A 21979-nucleotide genomic window follows, 5' to 3' on the forward strand; every position below is an offset into this window, starting at 1 on the left:
ATGATCAACCCTGCATCCAGAACAAGGGGCTAAGTTGCGTCTAGCATACGAGGACGATCTCCATATTGCCTTGACACAGAAGCTCTCTGAAATGAAAGATCTTACCATTAATTATCACAAGAATTGTGTGTCTAGATACACGACTAAGTCTAACACTAAACTTGGCAAGAAATCGACAGAAGTTCGCCTTCCTCCTCCAAAGAGGTTCCGTCACTCCTTTGCTCCATTTGATTTCTTCACACAGTGCCTGTAATGCAGTGATAATTGTGTCCTTGAGAAGGATCGCAAACATCCGACAGGTGGAAACCTGCTTATTTGTGCAGATCAACCTTGTCCAAGAGAGGTGAAGAGATGGTGTCATACAAGCAGAACATTTTGGACAAATGTTCAGTGTGTGATGATCAGTGGGCTCAAGATGTGCGCCTCCGCATTGATGGTGCTGTCAGCGATCTACATGCAGCTGAGGCTCGCTACCATCAGTACTGTATGGCTACTTTCTTTAATAACAGATCATACACCAGACATAACAATGTTGCCATCAACCCATCAACCCCTGGCAATGATACGAATCAGAACCAGCGAGCTCTTGCTAGCACCATAGATGCATTGTCAAATGAAAAGGACAAGCTCTGGAATTCCATTGAAGTGTTTGAAATGTACCAATGTCATGGTGGAAATGAGTTATCCCACACACAGCTGGTCAGTAAAGTGTCTGAGCATTTTGGCAGTGAAATCCTAGTCCTATCATCACCTGGTTATGCACACATACTTGCATTTCACACCCAGGCTGCGAGACTTTTGAAAGCTGTAAAAGATACCAGTGACCAAGAAGACATCAAACCCAGTGTAGCAAAGGTAGCTAAGAAAATCACACAGGAGTGTAAGTCCATCGACATGACTAAATCACACTACAATCTAAATGTGGACAACAGTACAGTTCAGCAAGCGACTTCAGAGAACTTGATGGATCTACGAGCTGGAATCTCGCCGAGACTGAAGAATACAACAAAAAGAATATAACTGAAGAATACAGCACTATTAATTGGCAACATTGTTACTTCTGCAGTTCGAGCCCAACCCACCGATCTACAAGTAGCTCTTGGAGTTCTCTTCAGAGATTTTAAAAGTCAGCTTGGTTACCTCAATGATTATGGAGTAACTTGTAGCTATGATGAAGTGCGCCTCTTTAAGCAATCATCTGCTGTTGCTGCTTCAAGGCATCATGAGTCTCGTGGTATTGCTAATCAGCAGGATGGACTCGTACAAGTCATTGCTGACAATTTCGACACCGATATTCATTCGCCAAATTGGAAATTGTCTACCCATTCACTAGCTATGATCGTAACTCAACCCTCCAGAAACAATGAGATAGAGGAAGACACCATACCACGACTGTCCCACAAGCACAAGCACAAGCATATCGATATGGATGATGATGATAAAGACGAGAGAACAGCTTAGCTTCACACTATGTGGGTGACAAGCAACCTGCCATGCCTGACATCCCATTGTCAGTTCATCCTGAATATCCTGATCCAACAAGAAATGAAGCCGTTTCAGTGAATCGAGCTATGTATTTAGACTACAAGTTCATCACAGACGTCATCAGGTTACCTGACTGCCCGGAGTATAATGGCTACAATTCCAGGATCTACAGGGAACAGGGACATACTGAACAGGCGAAGACAAAAGTCAACTTCTTACCTCTCATAGACAGTCCTCCAGCCAGCCCCTCAACTATGATGGCTGCAGTAATCAAGGCAAAAGCTGTTACAGAAAAGACCGGACAGACTTTTGTGGTGTTCACTGCTGATCAATAGCTATATAAAGTAGCTGTCTACTTGTCATGGGAGAATCCAGCAATATTTGGTAATGTCTATCTACGTCTGGGCAGTATGCATCTACTCATGAGCTATGCGGGGTGTATCGGTAGTCTTATGGCTGAGAGTGGTATTGTACAGGTACTTGAATCCACATTCGCTGGAGTCCTGAAAATGCTCAGTGGAAAAAAGTATCCTGACAATGTGCGAGCACTCAGGCTACTGACCTAAGAACTACTCCAGCCAGTATTCACAACTCACAGCAGCTTGACCAGCATGGATGGCTTGATGAAGATATTAGGTGGTATCTCCAAAGAATCACGTACAGCCAGGCTCTGGGTTACATGCCTCATAAATCCAGTATTCACAGTAATGAAATACGTACGAGCTGAACTGGAAGGTGATTGGTCACTCCATCTAGCTACAGTACGTGAGATGGTTCCACTGTTCTTTGCTGCAGGCCACTTCAATTATGCCAGATATGGGTTCTATTACTTGCGCAACATGGAGAAGCTGCCCCAAGAAGTGGCATATCACTTCCTTAAAGGTGAACATGTAATCCATCTCAAGCGTGGAATCTTCAATGGCATCTGGTCCGACATGGCCATAGAAACTACGTATATGAGCTATGGAAAAGGCAAGAGTGGAATAGTTGGACTGACCCTGAAGCCAGTGACCATCAAAACATGGGCCAACAGCCTAACTACCTGCAACAAAGCCATCATCTCTCTCCACTCCATGAGATCACAAACCAGTCACACACAATCCTCAGAAAAACATAAGGAGGAAAGCAAGTCCAAGGACAGAACCAGCTTACATGAGAAGCTGGAAACCTGCATGAATCCCTTCAATGAGAGTCTGCATCCCCAGAATCTGGTGAATATAGTTAGCGGCAAGGTTGTGTCTGGCGCCACTGTTAATATTGACAACGCCAATGACTTGGGTCTGAATCAGATGAAGGCATTTGAGGAAATGTGGCCAGATGGATTCCACTTGCCGCTGCAGAAATGTGTAAAGACCATGGCAGTGTCAAAGAAACACATCAAGCTTGGAGACCAAAAGGTATATGACACAGAACTGATTTACGCCAGGGCAATGCGTCTTCAGAACAGTCTGCGTGATTATGATGCTGGGAATTTGATGTCTTACGAACTCTCGCCTTACCCTCTAGCTATGTTTGAAAGAAATGGACAGATGAAGCAAGCCACATCAAAGTCATCCCTAAAGAATGTACTGAAAGTAAAAGTCCCTATAAGACGTGCAGAATTCCAGGCTGTGTTCTTGGATGGCTGTGCGGTAATGTGGACAGTACCCTGGCCTCCGAAGGGAACCATCCAAGACTACCTGGATAGCTTTAGACGTCACATCTACTTGTATCTGCAAACAAGTCAGGTGTACCTCATCTTTGACAGGTAAGATAGTCATACAAGATTCACCCAAGATCTCACATATTGTTAAATGTAGTATGTGTGATGATTAGTAAGACAACTTGTCACTAAATTTTTGTATTTAAGTTGCCTCTAAATACTTGGCTACTTGACTGGAAATTATTACCATCTCTTTGTCAATTAATAATTCATATTTTTAATACAGATACAATGAAGGAAGTGTCAAAGAGTCTACCAGGAATGCTTGCAGTAACAAAGGGTGTAGAGTTTATTCTCTTCTCACTACCACCTGGCTCCCTCCACAAAGTTTGCTGTTGTCTGTGTCGTCAAACAAGAAGCAGCTGATTAAGCTTATTACGAATGATCTGATGACCCACAGAGACACGGTCCGTAGAACACTAATCATCACTGCCACTTATCCGGTCCCTATCCAGATACAATCGAGTGTTCTAACTCAAATAATGGACCTGATGATTACACATGAAGAGGCAGACACCATGATCATTCGACAAATCATTCAAGCTGACATGCCGCAAGTCCTAGTTGTAGCTGATGACACTGATGTCTTCACTCTTCTCTATCACTTTGTCGTCCAAGGTGATATCAAAGGACAGGTAATGATGATATCTTTCATCAAAGGTCGAATAATGATCGATATTAATGCAACTGTCAACAAAAGCCGTCCCATCATGAGCAATCTTCTTGCTGCACATGGGCTTACTGGTTGCGATACTGTCGCCACGTACCACGGAATTGGCAAAAGAACTGCCATCAAGGTTCTCAACAAGAAGCAGATCAACCTGGACAAGATTGGCAATATTGCCTGTCCTTTCCCTGAGGTTATCGATCAGGCAACCAAATTCCTCTTGTGTTGTTATGGTTGCGAGGAATGTAAAACCACGACAGAAGCTCACCAAAAAGTTTGGTCATCAAGACTAACCCATAGCATTGGAGGATCGCCCAAACTGCAGACTCTTCCACCGACTACTGAAGCAGCCAACGAAAACATCGCCGGGCCCACTTCGAAGTCACGACATGGCAACATGCCAAACACACCGACCCACCACAATTAGATCCTACAAAATTTGGGTGGCAAAAGGAAGGGACATCTCTAAGTCCAGTAACTGTTCCAAACGACACCAGTCTGGTGCCTCAAGAGTTGTTGAAACTTCTCAAATGCTCCTGCGGAAGTGATTCTCCATGCCAAACAGAGATGCGGTTGCAGCAGTGCCAATATTGCATGTACTGAGTTCTGTGCATGCTCTGGTGGCGAAAGTTGTTTCAACGAGAAAACCATCAAAGGTCTGCAAGCACAGAATGAAGACACATCGGATAGCGATGAAAGCGATGATGAGTAAATACTCTAAATGTGTTCATTTGTGTCGGTGTTCATATCAAATGGTACTTGATCGAATGATTCGTCTATACATTTCTGGTTCTGTTTTTTTTCCGTTTTTATTATTTGTATTTCTGTTGTATCATTTTATTGTACGGCATGGGTATAAAAATTCTGAGTCAACGAAATTTACTATCAGTATTATATATGCGATAGGGTCATAAATATAACTACATGCCAGTCAATTGGAATGAAGTGATGCTATATGTATGCACAAATGTTATCGCTTATAACTTAAAATAGAGTGATTGTAACATTTTAGTTGCACACAAAAATTATATAATGATAGTATTATATAATGTGATACTAATACTTTCAGTTTCTCAAGCAGTAAATATTGTCATATTTTTAGTTGCCATGTGGAATGTAATATGTATAAGTCTGAAAATGCTGAGTCAGCAAATTGATTATATCTAGTTATATATATGAAATGCATAAATATGATGATACATATGTGTTTTATCATGTTTATTGTGACCTGATTCATTTTATGGACAAATTTAATTGATAATATCAGAGACGTTTGAAAAATCACTTGAAAACATTATTCGCTTTTACCACAGTTGGGGACATCTAAAAAGTCTTGGATATTTAAAATTTCCCAAGGGTGACATCACCACACCCACCTGGGGTTGTTTACTGGGACCCTATACAATAATAATCAGAAGAGAAAAAAACTTTTACAGACATTTTGGGGTTGGCGGATTTTAGTTTCTTATTCTGCCAGACTAACCCCACTTTCAATTTAACCTTGCTCTTCCATGAGCCTCGCTCTTGCACAGAAAAAAGACTTCACAACCAGCATTGCATGGAAGCCCTTACTCAAGGAAGATGGTGTCATCAAAGTGTATCTATCGATCTATAATTCCAGCAATCTCTGTCTGTCTGTCTGTCTGTCTGTCTGTCTGTCTGTCTGTCTGTGACCGCTGTTTCTCGACAACCACTAGTCCGATCTAATTGAAACTTTCCAGGTATATTGCTGGGGCCCTGAGTATGTGCCTTTTCAAGGTTTGATATTAATCGGATAAGTGGTTCCCAAGTTATGGCCATTTATTTACCAAAGCAATGACTGGACACGGTGTTATGACGTCACGATTGACGTCACATTCTTCTTTTTTTTTCACTTACGTACGGCCACGCACGTACGGGCCTGCACTAGTATTTATAAAAAGGAAAAGCACGGTAAGGTGGTGAGGCAGTGAAGCCGTGAGTCAGTCCTGGAAGCTGTGAAGACTACATGCCTATTAATCACGTCCTATTTGAACGTTAATTCCCCAAGACCCTGAAGATGCCGAAAGACCCCAAAGACCCAGATAACCCAAAAGTCACTGAAGACTCCCAAAAGGCCCTTAAGATCCCTTACACCCTTCAGGCAGATGAGATAGCTTTGACCCTTGACCATTTTGACCACTTGGACCTTCTTTTATTACCAATATTACAAATAAATTTGTGGAAAAGAAGTGTTTGGATTATGATTGGTGTAAATCATCACAGCACAGCAAATCTGCGACATCGATCGCTGCAACGATGTGTGGAGAGGCGAGCGTAGTGAACCGATCCACGCTATTAATTCATAAAATTAGCATTTTGAGGGATCATATACTTTTTACGTAAAGGTGACAGCTCAAAATATATTCATGACTGCATGGTGGCCGTGAATGACAAAGATGTCCCCTCATATTCTTCATTACCAAATAGGTGGCCAATTTCAAATATATGGACATGAAGTGCTTGAAGATGTACCGATGCCTGGGTTGCTGACAGATGAGAGTGATGCACAAATTGTAACACAGGTAAAGGCGTTGTTTACGGAGGATTTCCACCTTTATGTCACCAGAATACACACAACTTGAATTTTCTCAAGGCAGCACATTCACAATCATCCACAAACACTTGGGGGTTCCCATTGTCTTCGAAAGATTGTTCCCCTAAAAGCTCAGCAATCGCCATTAACAGCTTTGGCTGGAATTATGTTGCGAACCTCTGCAACTGTTTAATGCAAATATGGCTGAGTTTTTTTGTTTGTCTGGTAACTGTTGATGAACGTAGCTTCACCACTGGGAATTTGAAATTAAAATGGAATCAAAGCATCCACGCACTGGAAGCACAAGGGACCACCACCAGGCAAGATAATTTGCACCCTACCCTCAGGCAGCAAGATCATGGCTTCACTTTTCTGGGTTGTCAATTGGGAATGCTCTGATTGACTATGTCCCTCATAAAAACACAATCAGTGAGAATTTACTCTCGCTTCATCAAGAAAGTGTGGTGGGCCACAAGAAGAAACCTTGAGGGATGGTAATCAAAGATGAGTTACTCCGTTATAACAATGCAAAACCCATGTTATGCAGACCACCTTTCGTGATGGAGGCTTTAAGCAGCTGGATATCTTCTTGTTCAGGAAGAACCTCACCAAGTAACTTTTTTTGACATTTGAATTTCCAGCCGCGTGGCTGCTCATTTACCGGTAAGAAACAGACTGAAGTACATGAGATTTGGCGAAACGAGATTATCTGCAAAGTTGCGCTGGAAGAGATAGTTTGAAGGACTTGTGCAAAATTGTGTGTGTGTGTGTGTGTGTGTGTGTGTGTGTGTGTGTGTGTGTGTGTGTGTGTGTGTGTGTGTGTGTGTGTGTGTGTGTGTGTGTGTGTGTGTGTCAAGGATGGCAGTGTCTACAGAAGTGTATAATCTGACGAGCGGTGTATGCTTACACATGCTTACATGTTGTGTAAGCATACGAACCATGCCTCCCCATTGTCTCAGGTCACTCACCCGCATTTTTTTTTCATTAATTTTTTCTTTCATTTATTTATATTTTCAATTATGGATGTTGTCTGACGATTCTTTGATTTCTCCTGGTGTATCGGCTTCAAAGTCCGTCGGTACACAAGATTACCGTGCTTCCCCATTGTCTCGGGTCGCTCACCTGCATTTTTCTTTCATGTATTCTTTCATTTATTTTTTTCATTTATTTATATTTTCAATCATGGATGTTGTCTGACGATTCTTTAATTTTTCCCAGTGCACCGGCTTCGATGTCCATCGGCACGCAAGATTTCAGCTTTCTACGTCACCTGGAAGGTACCGATCTTTAATATCAGTCAGTGAGTGGTTAGAAAGAGCTTTATATATTTGTTTATTATAATATGCTTATTCTGTTTATTATTTCTGAAATCAAAGTTTCACAAGTATATTCCTTCCTCGAGTACTGTATGTTTGTTCGTCTGTTTGCCTGTCCCTGAGTCCTGTATGATTTTTACACTCAATGAACTGAGAAAAAGCCACAGAAACATGAAAATATAACAAAGCAAGTTGACTGGATAACATCCCTGCTGGAAGTTTGAAAACAGGGGCTTTGGACATTCAGCTACTTCAGGTATGCAAAAACAACATACAATAACATTTCAACAGGTGATAAACCACCGATTACACTGAACAACAAATTTCAAAAAAATTTTTTTACTGGAGATGTGTAAAGTGATTAAGACTAATTTGGGTACGCTGATTTCAAAAATCATAACCGTTTTGCTGTATCACGTCAGGATTTTCAGCAACAGAAATATTCCCATTGCCTAGAAGTCAGGATTTCAATGAAATTTACATGTCTTTAATATGTCTATTTCGTACAATTGTTGTTAACTTGTGTTATATTTCTTTCTTTCAGATAAAGATGAGTAGGCGTTCCTGTACCAATCATCCTGACAACTTCTGTTATGTCTGTGGTCGGTATACCAAAAAAGATCAACAGCGAAGTATATCTACAGCAGTGAAAATGAAGGCCGCCTACTTTCACTACTTCGGGTGTAAGGTGGGGGACCAAGAACAGAGCTGGGCACCACACATCTGCTGCACAAGCTGTCACACAACCTTGACTCAGTGGTTGGTGGGCAAGCGCGCGAGCATGCCATTTGCGGTGCCCATGATATGGCGTGAGCCGCAGAATCATCATGATGATTGTTATTTCTGCTGCACAAGCATCGCCGGCTTCAACAAGAAGAATAAAGGTCACATCAAGTACGCTGACTGCGTCTCTGCTCGTAAACCTGTGCCTCATGATGACGAGAACCCCGTTCCAACACCTCCAGCTGATCAGAACATAGCTGTAAGCAGTGGTGAAGAGGATGGTGATGATGAACCTTTTGAACCCGACACTCAAGAATCACACCTTCTGAACCAGGGAGACTTAAATGATCTTGTAAGAGATCTCTCGCTGTCAAAGGCGAAGGCAGAGCTGCTTGGATCAAGGCTGCAGCAGTGGAATCTACTTGAACCTAACACCAAGATATCCTTGTTCGGAGCACGTCACAGAGACATGGCTGAGTTCTTTGAGATGGAAGCCACGATGACATTCTGCAGTGACATCAACGGTCTGTTGAAAGAACTTGGGTGTGATCACGATCCTGCAGACTGGCGCCTCTTCATCGACTCGGGGAAGAACAGCTTGAAGGCTGTTTTGCTCCACAATGGCAACGAGAAACCATCAGTCCCACTGGCTCACGCGTTCGGCATGACAGAGACCTATGAGACTATGCGGCAGCTGCTTGATTCCATCAAGTACAATGACTTCAACTGGCACATCTGCGGAGACTTGAAAGTGGTGGCGCTGTTGTTAGGGCTGCAGTCAGGCTACACGAAATACATGTGCTTCCTTTGTCTCTGGGATAGCAGAGATGACAAGAATCACTGGACGAAGAAAGATTGGGAAGAGCGAAAAGAGCATGTACCTGGTCGACACAACGTGAAGCATGTCGCCCTTGTCGACCCAGCCAAGGTTTTCCTTCCACCACTCCACATAAAGCTCGGCTTGATGAAAAGTTTTGTACGGGCAATGGATCTGAATGGGCGTGGGTTTTTATACCTCAAGGAAAAGTTTGGCAACACCTTGTCGGAGGCCAAGATCAAGGCTGGTGTCTTTGTTGGACCGCAAATCCGACAGATTATGAAGGACGAAACTTTTCCGACAACTCTAAACCCCAAAGAGCTGGCAGCGTGGAGGAGCTTCAAAGCTGTGACGGACAACTTCTTGGGGAACGAGCGCGTGGACAACTATGAAGAAATAGTGCAGCAGCTGCTGGAGTCCTTCAGGAAACTTGGCTCCAGGATGTCCCTGAAAATCCATTTCCTACACCAGCACCTGAACTTCTTCCCTGACAACTTGGGAGCAGTCTCGGACGAGCACGGCGAGCGATTCCACCAAGAGATTTCACTCATGGAGACGCGTTACCAAGGGCGGCACAACCCGAACATGATGGGCGATTTCTGCTGGTTCCTGCATCGTGAAACTGACACAGAGCAGCACAAACGCAAAGCCAAATGCCTAAAGCATTTTTAATTACATTCTAGTGGAGTTTTCTGTAATTTCTATAATTTTGAAGCATTCATGATGAAATAAATGAATAAATGAATTTTTGTAAATTTCATTGAAATCCTGACTTCTAGGCAATGGGAATATTTCTGATACTGAAAATCCTGACGTGATACAGCAAAACGGTTATGATTTTTGAAATCAGCGTACCCAAATTAGTCTAAATCACTTTACACATCTCCAGTAAAAATTTTTGTTGTTCAGTGTTATGGTCAAAAAGCACAATTATTCCAATCCCTAAAAAAGGTGATCCGAGTCTCCCTGAAAACTATCGATCACCTTGGCATCAGTGGCTGCTAAAATTTATAACGGAATGATCTTGAATAGAATCAGGATGCAGGTGTACGCAATACTGCGGAAACATCGTAATGGTTTCCGTCCAGGAAGATCAACAGTTTCTCAGATTTTCTTACCGAGAAGGCTCACGGAAGGCATTAAAATGAAAAATTGATCAGCAATGACAAGGTTTGTGGATTTTAAGAAAGCATTCGATTCCATTCATCGGAAGATGTTCTTGTTTTTATAAGCATATGGTATACCAGATAGAATAGTAAAGGTAGTGGAGATAATGTACAATGACACTGAAGCTCAAGTAATTACACTTGATGGCGAGACAGAATTATTTCGTATCTTCAACGGAGTCCTCCAAGATGACACATGAGCACCAGTTTTTAGTTGTGACAGTGGTTGATGAAAAAAATCATTTCAAGAAAAAAAAAATAAGATAGCTCCAGCAAACTATACCGCTGAGGTTGTTTGCATTGATCAAATTATCCCGAAGAGTACTTGACTGAATAGTGAATTGATTTTTTAATAATTTTTTTCGTTGCCCAATTTGAACGAAACTTGATACTGCACACCGCAGGCGAATGGTGATTAAGGCGTCACTAAAATTTTTGTGCTATCGTGTACCGTTTTGACTATTTCGGGAACATACATACATACATATATTCATACATACATACATACATACATACAAGATGAGAGTTTTAGTAATGTATAGATCGTCCTCAACTAGATCATGAGAACAGCAGGAAGTGAATATGAATCTCTGGGCTTCACGCAAATAGAACGAAGAAGCAGATTTCCTTTGGTTAACATAACTGATCTTGATGTTGTGGATGATATTGCTCAAATCTCAGACACACAAAGAGATGCTCAGATCACACTCAGCCAGATTTGAAACAGCGGCAAACGCAGTCAGCTTGCTAATGAATGCAGCGAAGTTCATTTTATTAAATCAAGAGGGAGAACTTAAAGTGACTCCTGGACAAGCTTTACAAAGGGTAGTTGACTTTCAAAATCTTGGGTCCTGTTTCAACAAAAGTAATAAAGATTTTGAATGAAGAAAAGTCGAAGCCTGGGCAGCGCTCAATAAGATGAATATTGTTATGGAGTCAGGGGTGGTATAGGGATCACGACGGGAGGTCTCAAATCCTTCTATCTGGCCGACGATCCTGTAAGCCGAAGAACCACAGATAATTCCATGGCGTGCGGGTGCTAGGCAACCACAGACACCATCTAAGATATTGAATTGAGGCAGGGTCCAGTGTCTGAATCCGCTTTACCTTTCCGGTGAATTAACCCCCCACCCCACAGCTCGAGTACTGTGCTCTCAACGTTCCACTGTGATTACCAAACGGCTGAGCGATATTGCAAGTGGACACGTTAGCTAATGTCTACTCACAACGAAACAACAGCAAGGTTGAACTCCCTGTTCTACACATTATGCTTAACCAACGGTTGCTGACAATTGGACAGTTGGGAAAAGGTTTTTCAAATTAACCAAAGGCACTTATTTACAAGTCAGTGTTTCAAAATCAAAGTTCATGCCCTGAGCACAGATGCCCAGTCTTACTCAGTCACTTATCACGTCTCCAAAGCAGGCAGATCAATCATTCCGAGAAACAAGGTAAGGAAGAGGGATAGAGAGAGAGTAGAGGAGAGAGAAAAGTATGGGGCGTGTTTTCAACCTTTCGCTTACCGTACGTAAACTGGTGGGCTCACGTTTGTCCCAATAAAATAAGGGGGGAGGGGTTAAAGAAAGAAGGGGAGAGTAGGTGGTATGATGCGATGTTGGAGAGAGGTGCAGAGTGTTACTGCATGTGGCTTAGATGAAATGGCATGAAGTGTGACCGTCAGTGTGCCCTGAAAAGGGCAATTGGAGTTGGTCATCACTCAATACTTCCAAAGGGAAGGAAGTAGAGTAGTGATAGCAAGAGAAAGAGAGTGTGAGTCACAATGTAAATGGTCAGCGTGTCTGGGAATTCTCCGCTGGCTGGACTAGTTCGCATGCATGGAACCTCGCTCACTCATTCTCAGTCACCAGCCCTCCGCTGCGCCGCAGTCACCAGCTCATTCCTGCACCACCCATACATTCACGTAGATCCCCAGATGCATCAACAAAGGTACCGGCACCCTGCCTCCACCACCCACCCGGAAATATGGATCCACACAACATGATGTTTCTCTGGTAGTGAGGGAGAGAGAGGGGGAAAGAGAGAATGAGAGAGATAGATTTTGAGAATTTGATAGAGCAGAGCAGAGAAGAGTCACAATGCAGTTTGAGTCTAATAGAAATACAATGCATATTCCCATCTCGGTCTCACTGATACGGGGGTGGGTTGTGGTGTGGGAGGGGGAATTTAGCTACACAATATATTATGGAGATAATTACACTGGGGTTCCTCCATGTGTCTTGTAGGTGCTTCCCGAATCTCCGAAAACCGTCGCACTACCCCGTCTTTCATACCAGGGTTGGCCTGAGTCTGCCGGATCCTGTACATTTCTGGCGTAGTCCCTTTAGCACAATTACCCAGCCTATCAGATCCCTGAGTGTGACATTTTTCAACAGGAAAAATTATGTACATACATGTCCCCAATAAGAAAAAACAATGGGGGCAATTAGTGCTGACTTGGTAGAATAATGATACTGGGGAGGGAATCAGCAAAATGCATCAATGAACCAATGTTATAGCAAATACCTGTTTTGGGAGGCAACCCCACCCCCACCCCCACCTCAGTAAACCCACTTCGACCCCAAATTTGTTTTTTCTAAAGATGGTGAACAAACTTGGTACATCACGGGTGATGAAGGTTGTGGTCAAGTGTAATCATCATCGTAATCATCGTAATTGTAATTGTGTATCATATCATGCAATTGTAAATCATCGTAATTGTGTGTGTGGTTTCAGAGAAGAAGTTGCAAGTGTTTGTGGACGGACCAACTGACGGACGGATGATGCACCATCCCAGAAGCTTCCCGGAACTACGTTCCAGGTGAGCAAAAAAGGAAACCACTGGACTGGTTTCATCACTTGTTGGCAAGTCATCAGTGACAGCCGAGACAGAAACGTGCACAACTAAGGTTCCCAAGCATCTTCCATGTGCAATGTCAATAGCAGTCAACATAATAATGAGAAATAACAAGACCCGATCACGTCTATCATCCTAATTGGATTGAATAGCCAATGAACTCTCATCTAATCAATTATGCCAGGTGGCTAGGATTATATACACTTAACTCTCCCAGGCATTGCTCTTCGAGCTGAAGATAGCTGCATAAAGCAACCATGAATAGATACACAAAGAAAGCCCATTGCTGTTTAAAACTCTACCCGAGTTCCTCCACAGGTCAGGTCAGGTATGGGAGCATGCGCCAGAGCTACGCGTCGCTGCGTACACTTTCCGCTGGTACTCCAGGTGCCTCCATTTGGCCATCCCCCAGGCAGATGCCAGGCCCATCCCAATCTCCTTGAGATGCTGATCAACCTGCTGCAACCACAAGGCACGTGGTAGGCCCATTGGCCTCCTCCACTCACGAGGCACCCTCGCTGAGAGCATCTGATGAGCAGGATCAGCGTAGGGAAAACGAGCCACATGTCCAGACAGCCACATCTGACGCTCACGGACTATGCAGGTAACAAATCTCATTTGAGTCTCTCTCAGCAACCGCTCGTTGGACACAAAGTCCGACCAACGATAACCAAGGATTCTCCGAAGAGACTTAGTACCAAAGGAATTACGTCTCCGTCTCAGATCCTTGGTCAGAGTCCAAGTCTCACATTCATAGAGCAAGACTGGAAGCACCAAGGACCTGAAGACTCGGACTTTCGTCCTCCCGCACAGGTACCGGCAGTGCCACACCCCATTATCCAGTGAATCCATGACTTCCCAGGCTCGACCCAGACGTCTGTTGACCTCTGACTCACAGCCAGCAGAGACATGAATATCACTGCCAAGGTAAGTGAATCTCTCCAGAACCTCAACATCTTCACCACAAACAGGCACAGACAGGACAGCAGCATCCAAGATGTCAAGGAAAGCCTGGATCTTAGTTTTGACCCAGGAAACCGGTAATCCCAGCGGCTCAGACTCCTCATTCAGCACCTCGAGGGCCCCCGAAAGGACATCTACAGTCTCCGCAAAGATGACTGCATCATCTGCGAAATAAAGGTCAGAGATCTTGACATTCCCAAACGATGCACCGCAGCTTGATCTCTCCGATATCCTCCCAAGAATCCAGTCCATACAAGTGCTGAAAAGTGTGGGGACCAGTTCACACCCCAAAGAACTCCAGTAACAACTGGAAATAAGTCAAAGATGGTACCACCACATCTCACAGCACTCTCAGTACCTGGGTAGAGTTCAGACATCAGATCGATCAGTTTTGGTGGCACCCCACGAAGACCAAGAATCCTCCAGAGGGCATCCCGATTCACTGAATCAAACGCTTTACAGAGATCAACATAGGCTGCAAGCAGCCCCTGCCGAAACTCTCGCCTGCGTTCGGTGAGAACCCGAAGAGCAAGGATACGGTCAATCGTTGACCTCTTTGGTGTAAAGCCTGACTGCTCTGGACGCTGGTGCTCAAGCAGATGGTGGCGAACCTGATCAAGAATTATCTGAGCAAAGACCTTGCCCGGCACTGAGAGCAGCATCACCCCTCGGTTGTTGTTGCAGTCTTGGCGATCACCCTTCCCTTTCCAGAGAGGGACAACAAAGCCCCTCTTCCAGTCAGTTGGGATGATGCCTGTTTTCCATGCAGAGCATAGAACTGCATGCAACGACATGATTGCAGCATTTCCACGAGCCTTGAGAAATTTAGCATGGATGCCACAGATCCCTGGAGCTTTACCCCATTTCAACCGGTTCACCGCAGCCTGTGTTTCCACAAGCGAAGGTGGACCACAGTTGATTGGAGGTTTTGTAACAGGGATTGTAACACCCCTGACATCCAACTTGACAGCTGGTGGATCAGCCTGGTACAACCGCTCAAAGTAACCGGCCCAGCGGGCCTTCACTTCGGACTCCTCTGTCAAGAGCCCTCCACCCTCCTCTCTGAATGCAGTACACCGAGGGATGGGCTTGGATGAATGCAATGCGCGAATTCCCCTGTAAGCGGGACGAGAATCACTTGACCACAGGTGATTCTCTACCCCCTCACATTCCTCGCACATCGGCCTCCTTGTCCACCCTTAGCGCACGTACAGTTTTATGCCTCAGCTCCCTGAACAGCTCAGCTCTGCCATTCAGCCTGGCCCTGCAACTCTGGTCAATGGTATCCAGTGTCCCTTGTGAGAGAAAATTCTTCTTTGCCCTCCGGTGAGTTCCAAGACATCCACCGGCAACATCAAGGACGGTGGTCTTGAAGGCACTCCACAAATCTTAAGAACCTCCCAAAGCACCCAGACCCCCCAAATCTCCAATCGCTTGTTCCTCAGCTACCTTCTCATCCTTGAGCTTGCCAACATCCAGCCGAGACTGGGATGGTACCATTTTCCTGGATTTAAGATGCAACTTCAGAGTTGTTACAACAGGCTGGTGGTCAATATTGAGGAACTGAGCACTCCGGTGGATCTAGCAGTTCTGGATCATCCTCCAGCGGCCATCAATAAGGACTTTGTCAGTCTCCTTTGCCACACCGCCAGCGTTGGAATACCAAGTCCAGCGATGAGCTTGTGGGTGCTGAAACCATGAACCAGCCACCCTAAGTCCATGACTTCTTGTAAAGTCAAGCAACTTAGTGCTATTCAGGTTCACAGTTCCAGACCCATGGGGACCAACACACGTCTCATAACGATCCCTATCAGTTCCAGTCGATGCATTGAAATCCCCCAAGACCAGAATGTATCTTGTCTGCGGCACTGATCAACCACAGACTCGAGTGTGGCATAGAATGCATCCTTCACGGTGAGATCAGTAGCCTCAGTCGGAGCATAAACAGAGACCAGGGAAATGACACCTCAGGAGTGACGAATCCTTTGTCTCATAATACGCTCGTTGACCGGTGTTACCTCAATTATCTTTGGAGTCAGCTGATTGGACACAGCTACAGCAACTCCTTGGGAATGGTAACCATCAGAACAACCAGACCAATAGTAGGTGTAACCACCCACCATGATGTCGCTGCAATCCGGTCTCCGAACTTCAGAGAGTGCTGCAATACCGATGTCCAAACGCTTGAGCTCAGATGATAACAGAGACAGGTGATCATCCTCTCTTAGGGATAGGACATTCCAGGTACCCACCCGAAGGGACCACCTCAGGTTAACCCAAGGAGACCACCGTCTGGTGTACGTCACCTCAGCGCTATTCCGGCACACTCTCCCGCAATCTGACCCGGTAATGTTACCCCGTGGTTTCCCTCCTATCATCAAAGATTGGGCGTCCCGAAGGCTTTTCCCCAATCCCGTCATCTGTTGAGCTGCCCTGCGAAGGGAAGCTGTGCAGGAGGTACTCCCACGGAGTGGGTTTTCAGATTTCTTTGCGTTTTTGTCTTTTGCGGAATGAAGGGTTTTACGGTGGCCGGAGTGCAAATCCTGCCACCAACCTCCAAATAAAAAGTAACCCAACTGCAGGAGGATGTCCACAGACACAGTTGGGCACTAGATATGGATGGCTGTTGGCTCACAGGGAGCTCCTCCGCCCTTTGACAGGTTTTGTTTTTAATCCTGCTGGGTGTCCATATCCAAACACCCTCCTCACCAAAAAGACCTGTTGGGGGGAGACAGCTTAGTCGCCGACAACCCGGCCATGGAACAGGTTAGTACAGGTTTACATGATACCTGAAGCAAGTCACGGATCGAATCTGGCCTGACCTGACATCACAACTCATTCAAAAGTAATGCATCCATGAGAATCCCAATGCTATACAGTACGTCCCCTTAATCCCTCCGATTTAACAGTACTTGAACAAAATATTCTGATGTTTTACGTCATCACAACCAATCTAATTTGCCGCTTGTACACCCCACCCACGTCCTTGTTCCTCAAGATAGCGCAGGGTAATGTGTTCTACGAACTCCTCCGTTTAAAATGAAAAGGGGCTGTGTGCCTTTCTCTTGTCAACATTCTCACTTGTAAATCAAAATCGATGAAGCACTAATCTTGCTGGTGAAGGTTAGTGTCATTCTGTACACGGGTGGAATGAAATGCACCTGATAACCGACATGGGAAGCATGTGTAAGCTGATGTTTCAGCCATTAATCCTTCGTCGGCGCAAAACGCGGACGAAATGTTAACGCCTGAAACATCAACTCCTCCATGCTTCCCAAGGTGGTGAACACACCACAATCAACGTCCAGTGGGTTTCATCCATTGACAGGACTGGATACGTTTGGTGTCGTCCCCCGGTTGATAAAAATTTCTTCAATTCTCTATTATCTGAGGAATTGCAAGTGTCAGTCTGATATAAATGTTTTTAAAATTGCAAAACACAGGTGCGCATTACTATTCCACTGTTTACCAATGATTGCGAGCATTTCTCCGCCGAACACTGCCAACGTGTCTGTCGAAGCGGTGTGGACACTGATCGATGTTTGCCGGTGTGACTCGGATGAGTGCCATGAGCAATTGAGATCTCCGGTTCCTCACCTCATTTACCTGAGCTCACGTGTGCGCCGGTGACACTACGTTCGTATTATGGCCACCCTTCACGCGTGTCTGGCAAGACAATTACACGGCAGATATGTTCCCACTGCTTGCTAACTGAACGATCACATCATTAGGAAAACGTGTTTATCTCAAACGATGGTGAAGGGAACGAGCATCATAATTTAACCCTTTTATTGTCATGTTCACCCTCCTCAAACATCAATCGGACAAATTCACAGAGAGGCCTCTATGACGTCAGATTAAAATAATGGCTTTCGATCGTATACTGCCATCAGGGCTGGCAAGATGGCCGAGAGGTACGCATCTTCACCTCTAAGCTGTCTCGCCTGGGTTCGAATCCTGACTCAGCTATAAACTGTCAGCCTGGTGTTTCACAGGAAGGGGGATTCATCAATGTGGATGGATGTTAAACTAGTGTCCCTTCTGCCAGCATTCGTCGATGGGCGTTAATGATTTCATGGGGGTCCTTTGGAAAGAGGAGGCGAGCTACAGCAGGCACCATGGCCGAATTCCACATTCCTTCCTGAACTGGTTGAACACCAGGCCTAACCAGCCAGTTCATGAAGACTTTGACCAATCTTCCCTTGGCTGACCCCACAAGAAAAGGTGGGTAAAAGAAGAAGAAGAAGAAGAAGAAGAAGAAGAAGAACAATGGTATACTGCCATTGTTTCGTTTCTTGTACATGGCACACCATGAAGTATAATTTAACTCTACAAATACAGTTATAATTCACCACTTTGGAAGTAAAGCTTGTTATTCCTGATGTTAAACGTTTTGAATATTTTACACTTTAATTGTGGCATTGTTTATCAGGGTCATGAAACAATGCCCCAGAGGCAAGAAAGGGCAAATGTGTGAACTGGTAGAACATTGAATGATAAAGGGAGGCACGGATGTGTATATAACAGAAGCAAACTTTTAAGGACCGGAGATGAAAGAGAAAATGAGAATTCTGCAGATCAAGAGGAAAATGTATTTTTGATGGGCCTCTAATTATGCATATGGAAATGAAGGGAAACGGGCAGCTGCTGTAACACCTGTCTGATAAAGCGTTTTCCATAATTTAGGGAAGGTATGAACGAGGTAATGATATTGTCACAAAAATGAGAATTTCTCTTTTATTGGAATGTTTTCTTTTGATTGATTGGAAGGGGTGCTGATGTAATTATTGTTGTTATGGGACTTAGAATTTACAACAAGCACGAGTGTGTGCTTTACCTGTTCCAGAAGGGACAGCAGAAGGTATTTATTTTTTTATTGTTTTACAGAATCCTTAAGGCTTGGGCAAGAGCTGCAACACAAATCATGCAGCCAAATACATATGCAGCTGGAAGGGTACTTGGTAGAGCGCATACCTCCGCCACGTAATGCTTGATCCACGAGAACATATCGGGCCCAATACATTTTTAAAATATCATGCTACACAGTATGATATCGTTATTGGCCCCGTCTCTCAATGGTGAAGAATCACTTAAAAAAATAAATAATTCTCGTACCTGGATCCAGATTCGGATCTTCACCGAAATTGTATCAATTTGTCCTTGCCACACATACAACGTGTCCACCAAGTTTCATCTGAATCCGTTCACATTTTTTGAGACATCGTGCTATATATTCATTTAGCCCGATCTCTCAATTGACAAGAATCACTTAAAAATTATATCAGATCCTGATCTGGATTTGTATTTTCACCAAAACAGAATCTTCTTTCTTGTCACACACACATGCCCACCAAGTTTCGGCCAAATTCGTCCACAACTTTTTTATATATCATGCTATGTATAGTTTTTGGTCCTATCTCTCAATAGTGGAGAATCACGAATAAAATTCTAGTAGTCGGATCCGGATCCGGATCTTCACCAAAATCGAATCAGTTCCTCCTTGTCACACAGCCAAACCTGTCCACAAAATTTCCACAAAAGAAACCATCCACAACTTTTTGAGATATCCTGCACACAAACAGACAAACAAACAAACAAGAACACGTCGTGCAGAGCACGATTCTTGCAAAATCCATACAACAAATTTGACCTCAAAAATAATTGGTGGTTTAATTCAATGACCAAGTATGCAACTCCTCCCCAAATTTCAAGTGAATTGGATGAAAATTGACAATTTTAGAATTTGGCCTATTTTAGACTTTGATTTTAGACGTTGTCCTTTTAGACTTTGTGGACCTACAAAATAATTGGTGGTTGATTTCAGTGACCTGAAATATATATCCTAGTATATATGTATATGTATATATTGTTGCGGATTCGCGCCCGCCGGCGTGCGAGCGGCCACGTAACTCGAATCGCGGCACGTCGCCCACCGGACGGACAATCCTGTCGTGACCCTCTCGGACTAACGCCGGGAACTAGTCACGGGTGGGTCTTTCGGCCTCACCACGATCGTGCCAATCGGCCCCCCGCGTGGGATAGGGTTGTTCGCCAAATTCGACCTACCTAAGTACCCACACGGAGGGTAGACCGGGCGATCGCACCTCGCCGCAGGTCGACTTCGGACACGGGCCACTTTAAGCGACCCGTTCCGTACTATCGGGATAACCGAGCGGTGTTATCGTCAACCTCGACGGTTCGATTAATTATCGGGCGTATTTAGCCCACGACCAACCCTTTACGTGAAGTAAGATGGAGATTCAATAAAAGAAAAGACGAAGCGAAACGGGAAAAACAGTTCAACATAAAGCACATTTATTCCGCGGCAAACGGAAAGCACACATATACAATTATGCACCAAAAGCAAATGTAAAAGTGACACGACAATTCTCCACAAAAAGCAAATGTAACAAAAGAGACACAATGCAGATCTACTACCGACTACCGAGCACACGGCAACACTTATACAGTTTTACTTCACAGACGGCGCCGACAACACATATACTCAATGCAAAAGAAAAAGGGGCCACCCTCATCGACAAGGGGGCAGACGGGCCTGGGGCCGAGACCGCGTCGAGCCTACCCGTCTGGTGATGAGCCGCAAAATGGCGGCGGCGCCCCGACTCCGCGGGCCTCGCTGGCACTGCCTGGAATGGGGTGGGAACGGGGGCCCCCTTCTCATACTATCTCAGCGCGGGGGGAAACAGGAGGGGGTTGTTGATGCTCGGGGGAATGAGGATATCTCGCTGGCTTGGGTCCCGTGACGAGCGACTCCACCGCGACCTCGGTCGCGTTTCCGGCCTCCCCTCTCCGCAGCTCCCCGACTCTGACACGAGCGCAGACCTCCACAAAGATTCTTGGCTTCTCCAGCCTCTCCGGACCCCGACAGACACTCTCTCGACTGCCTTCGCCGCCGCCACAACTCTCCAACTCTCCACTCTTCTCAACGCCGTCCAACTGCTCACTCTTTCCAACTGCTAACTCTTCCCAACTGCCGCTGCCACACCTCTCCAACCTCCCCCAACTGCCTCGATTCGCTCCGCGCTCGGTGCTTTATAGTCCGACAGGAGAAACCATATGCAGATTTTTGGATCAGGAATCGCTCGGGGGCGGAGCCACACTCCCCATTGGACAGAGGAAAAGTGGGCGTGAATGATTCTTGATCCGCGAATCTGCATATAGCGATTATACTCCGACGCACCTGGAGGCGGGGCCAAATCGCCCCACGCTCGCTGATAGGACGGAACAGAAGTGGGCGGGAATCGTTCTTGATCCGATTTCTCGGAAAGGCTGGTGTTTTTGCACCCGCTGCTCGGTGCGCGCCCTGTACGAGTCCAGGATCGGTGCCCACAAACGGTGCGGGAATGGCGGTGATGCGATGGTTGCGAGAGCGAGATGTGACGGCAAGGGTCGTGGCTGTTGTTGTGAAGCGGCATTGCGGTTGGTGGTTGTTGTGTGATGGCTGTTGAGACGTGGTTGGTGGTGGTTGTGGTGGTAGTAATGGCGGCTGGTCCAAAATAAAGATAGTAAAAGAAAAACGGCTATCTAAAAGGGTCGCAGCCCGAATGAATGACATTTATTCCCTTTAAACAACGGGTTTGGGCTACTACACATATACTTACAGAGATATCTCACCTACGGGACCTGAATGGTGGTTTGCGAATTTCGTCAACCACAACAATATATATCAGGAAATGTAAGCTTAGTTCAGTGCTAATCATTATGGATGTTT

At 45.0% G+C, this 21979-nt stretch overlaps 1 protein-coding gene and 1 pseudogene across 1 annotated transcript in view; both read left to right on the forward strand.

Annotated features, from left to right (window-relative positions):
• LOC147019506 (uncharacterized) overlaps positions 1-13251 on the forward strand; it is a 51075-nt gene extending 37824 nt beyond the window's left edge. Inside the window, exons 3-4 of the mRNA XM_085896690.1 lie at positions 7627-7685; positions 13164-13251. Coding sequence (XP_085752816.1) covers positions 7627-7685; positions 13164-13211 — 107 coding nt within the window. The 3' untranslated portion in view covers positions 13212-13251. The remainder of the gene's footprint in view (positions 1-7626; positions 7686-13163) is intronic.
• Positions 352-1461, forward strand: LOC147019507 (uncharacterized; annotated as a pseudogene).
• Positions 13252-21979: the final 8728 nt, after the last annotated feature.

This window comes from Eptatretus burgeri, chromosome 9 (assembly GCF_056783735.1).
Source record: "Eptatretus burgeri isolate ZD-2024b chromosome 9, Ebu_testis_v1, whole genome shotgun sequence".
NCBI classification, from domain to species: Eukaryota; Metazoa; Chordata; class Myxini; order Myxiniformes; family Myxinidae; genus Eptatretus; species Eptatretus burgeri.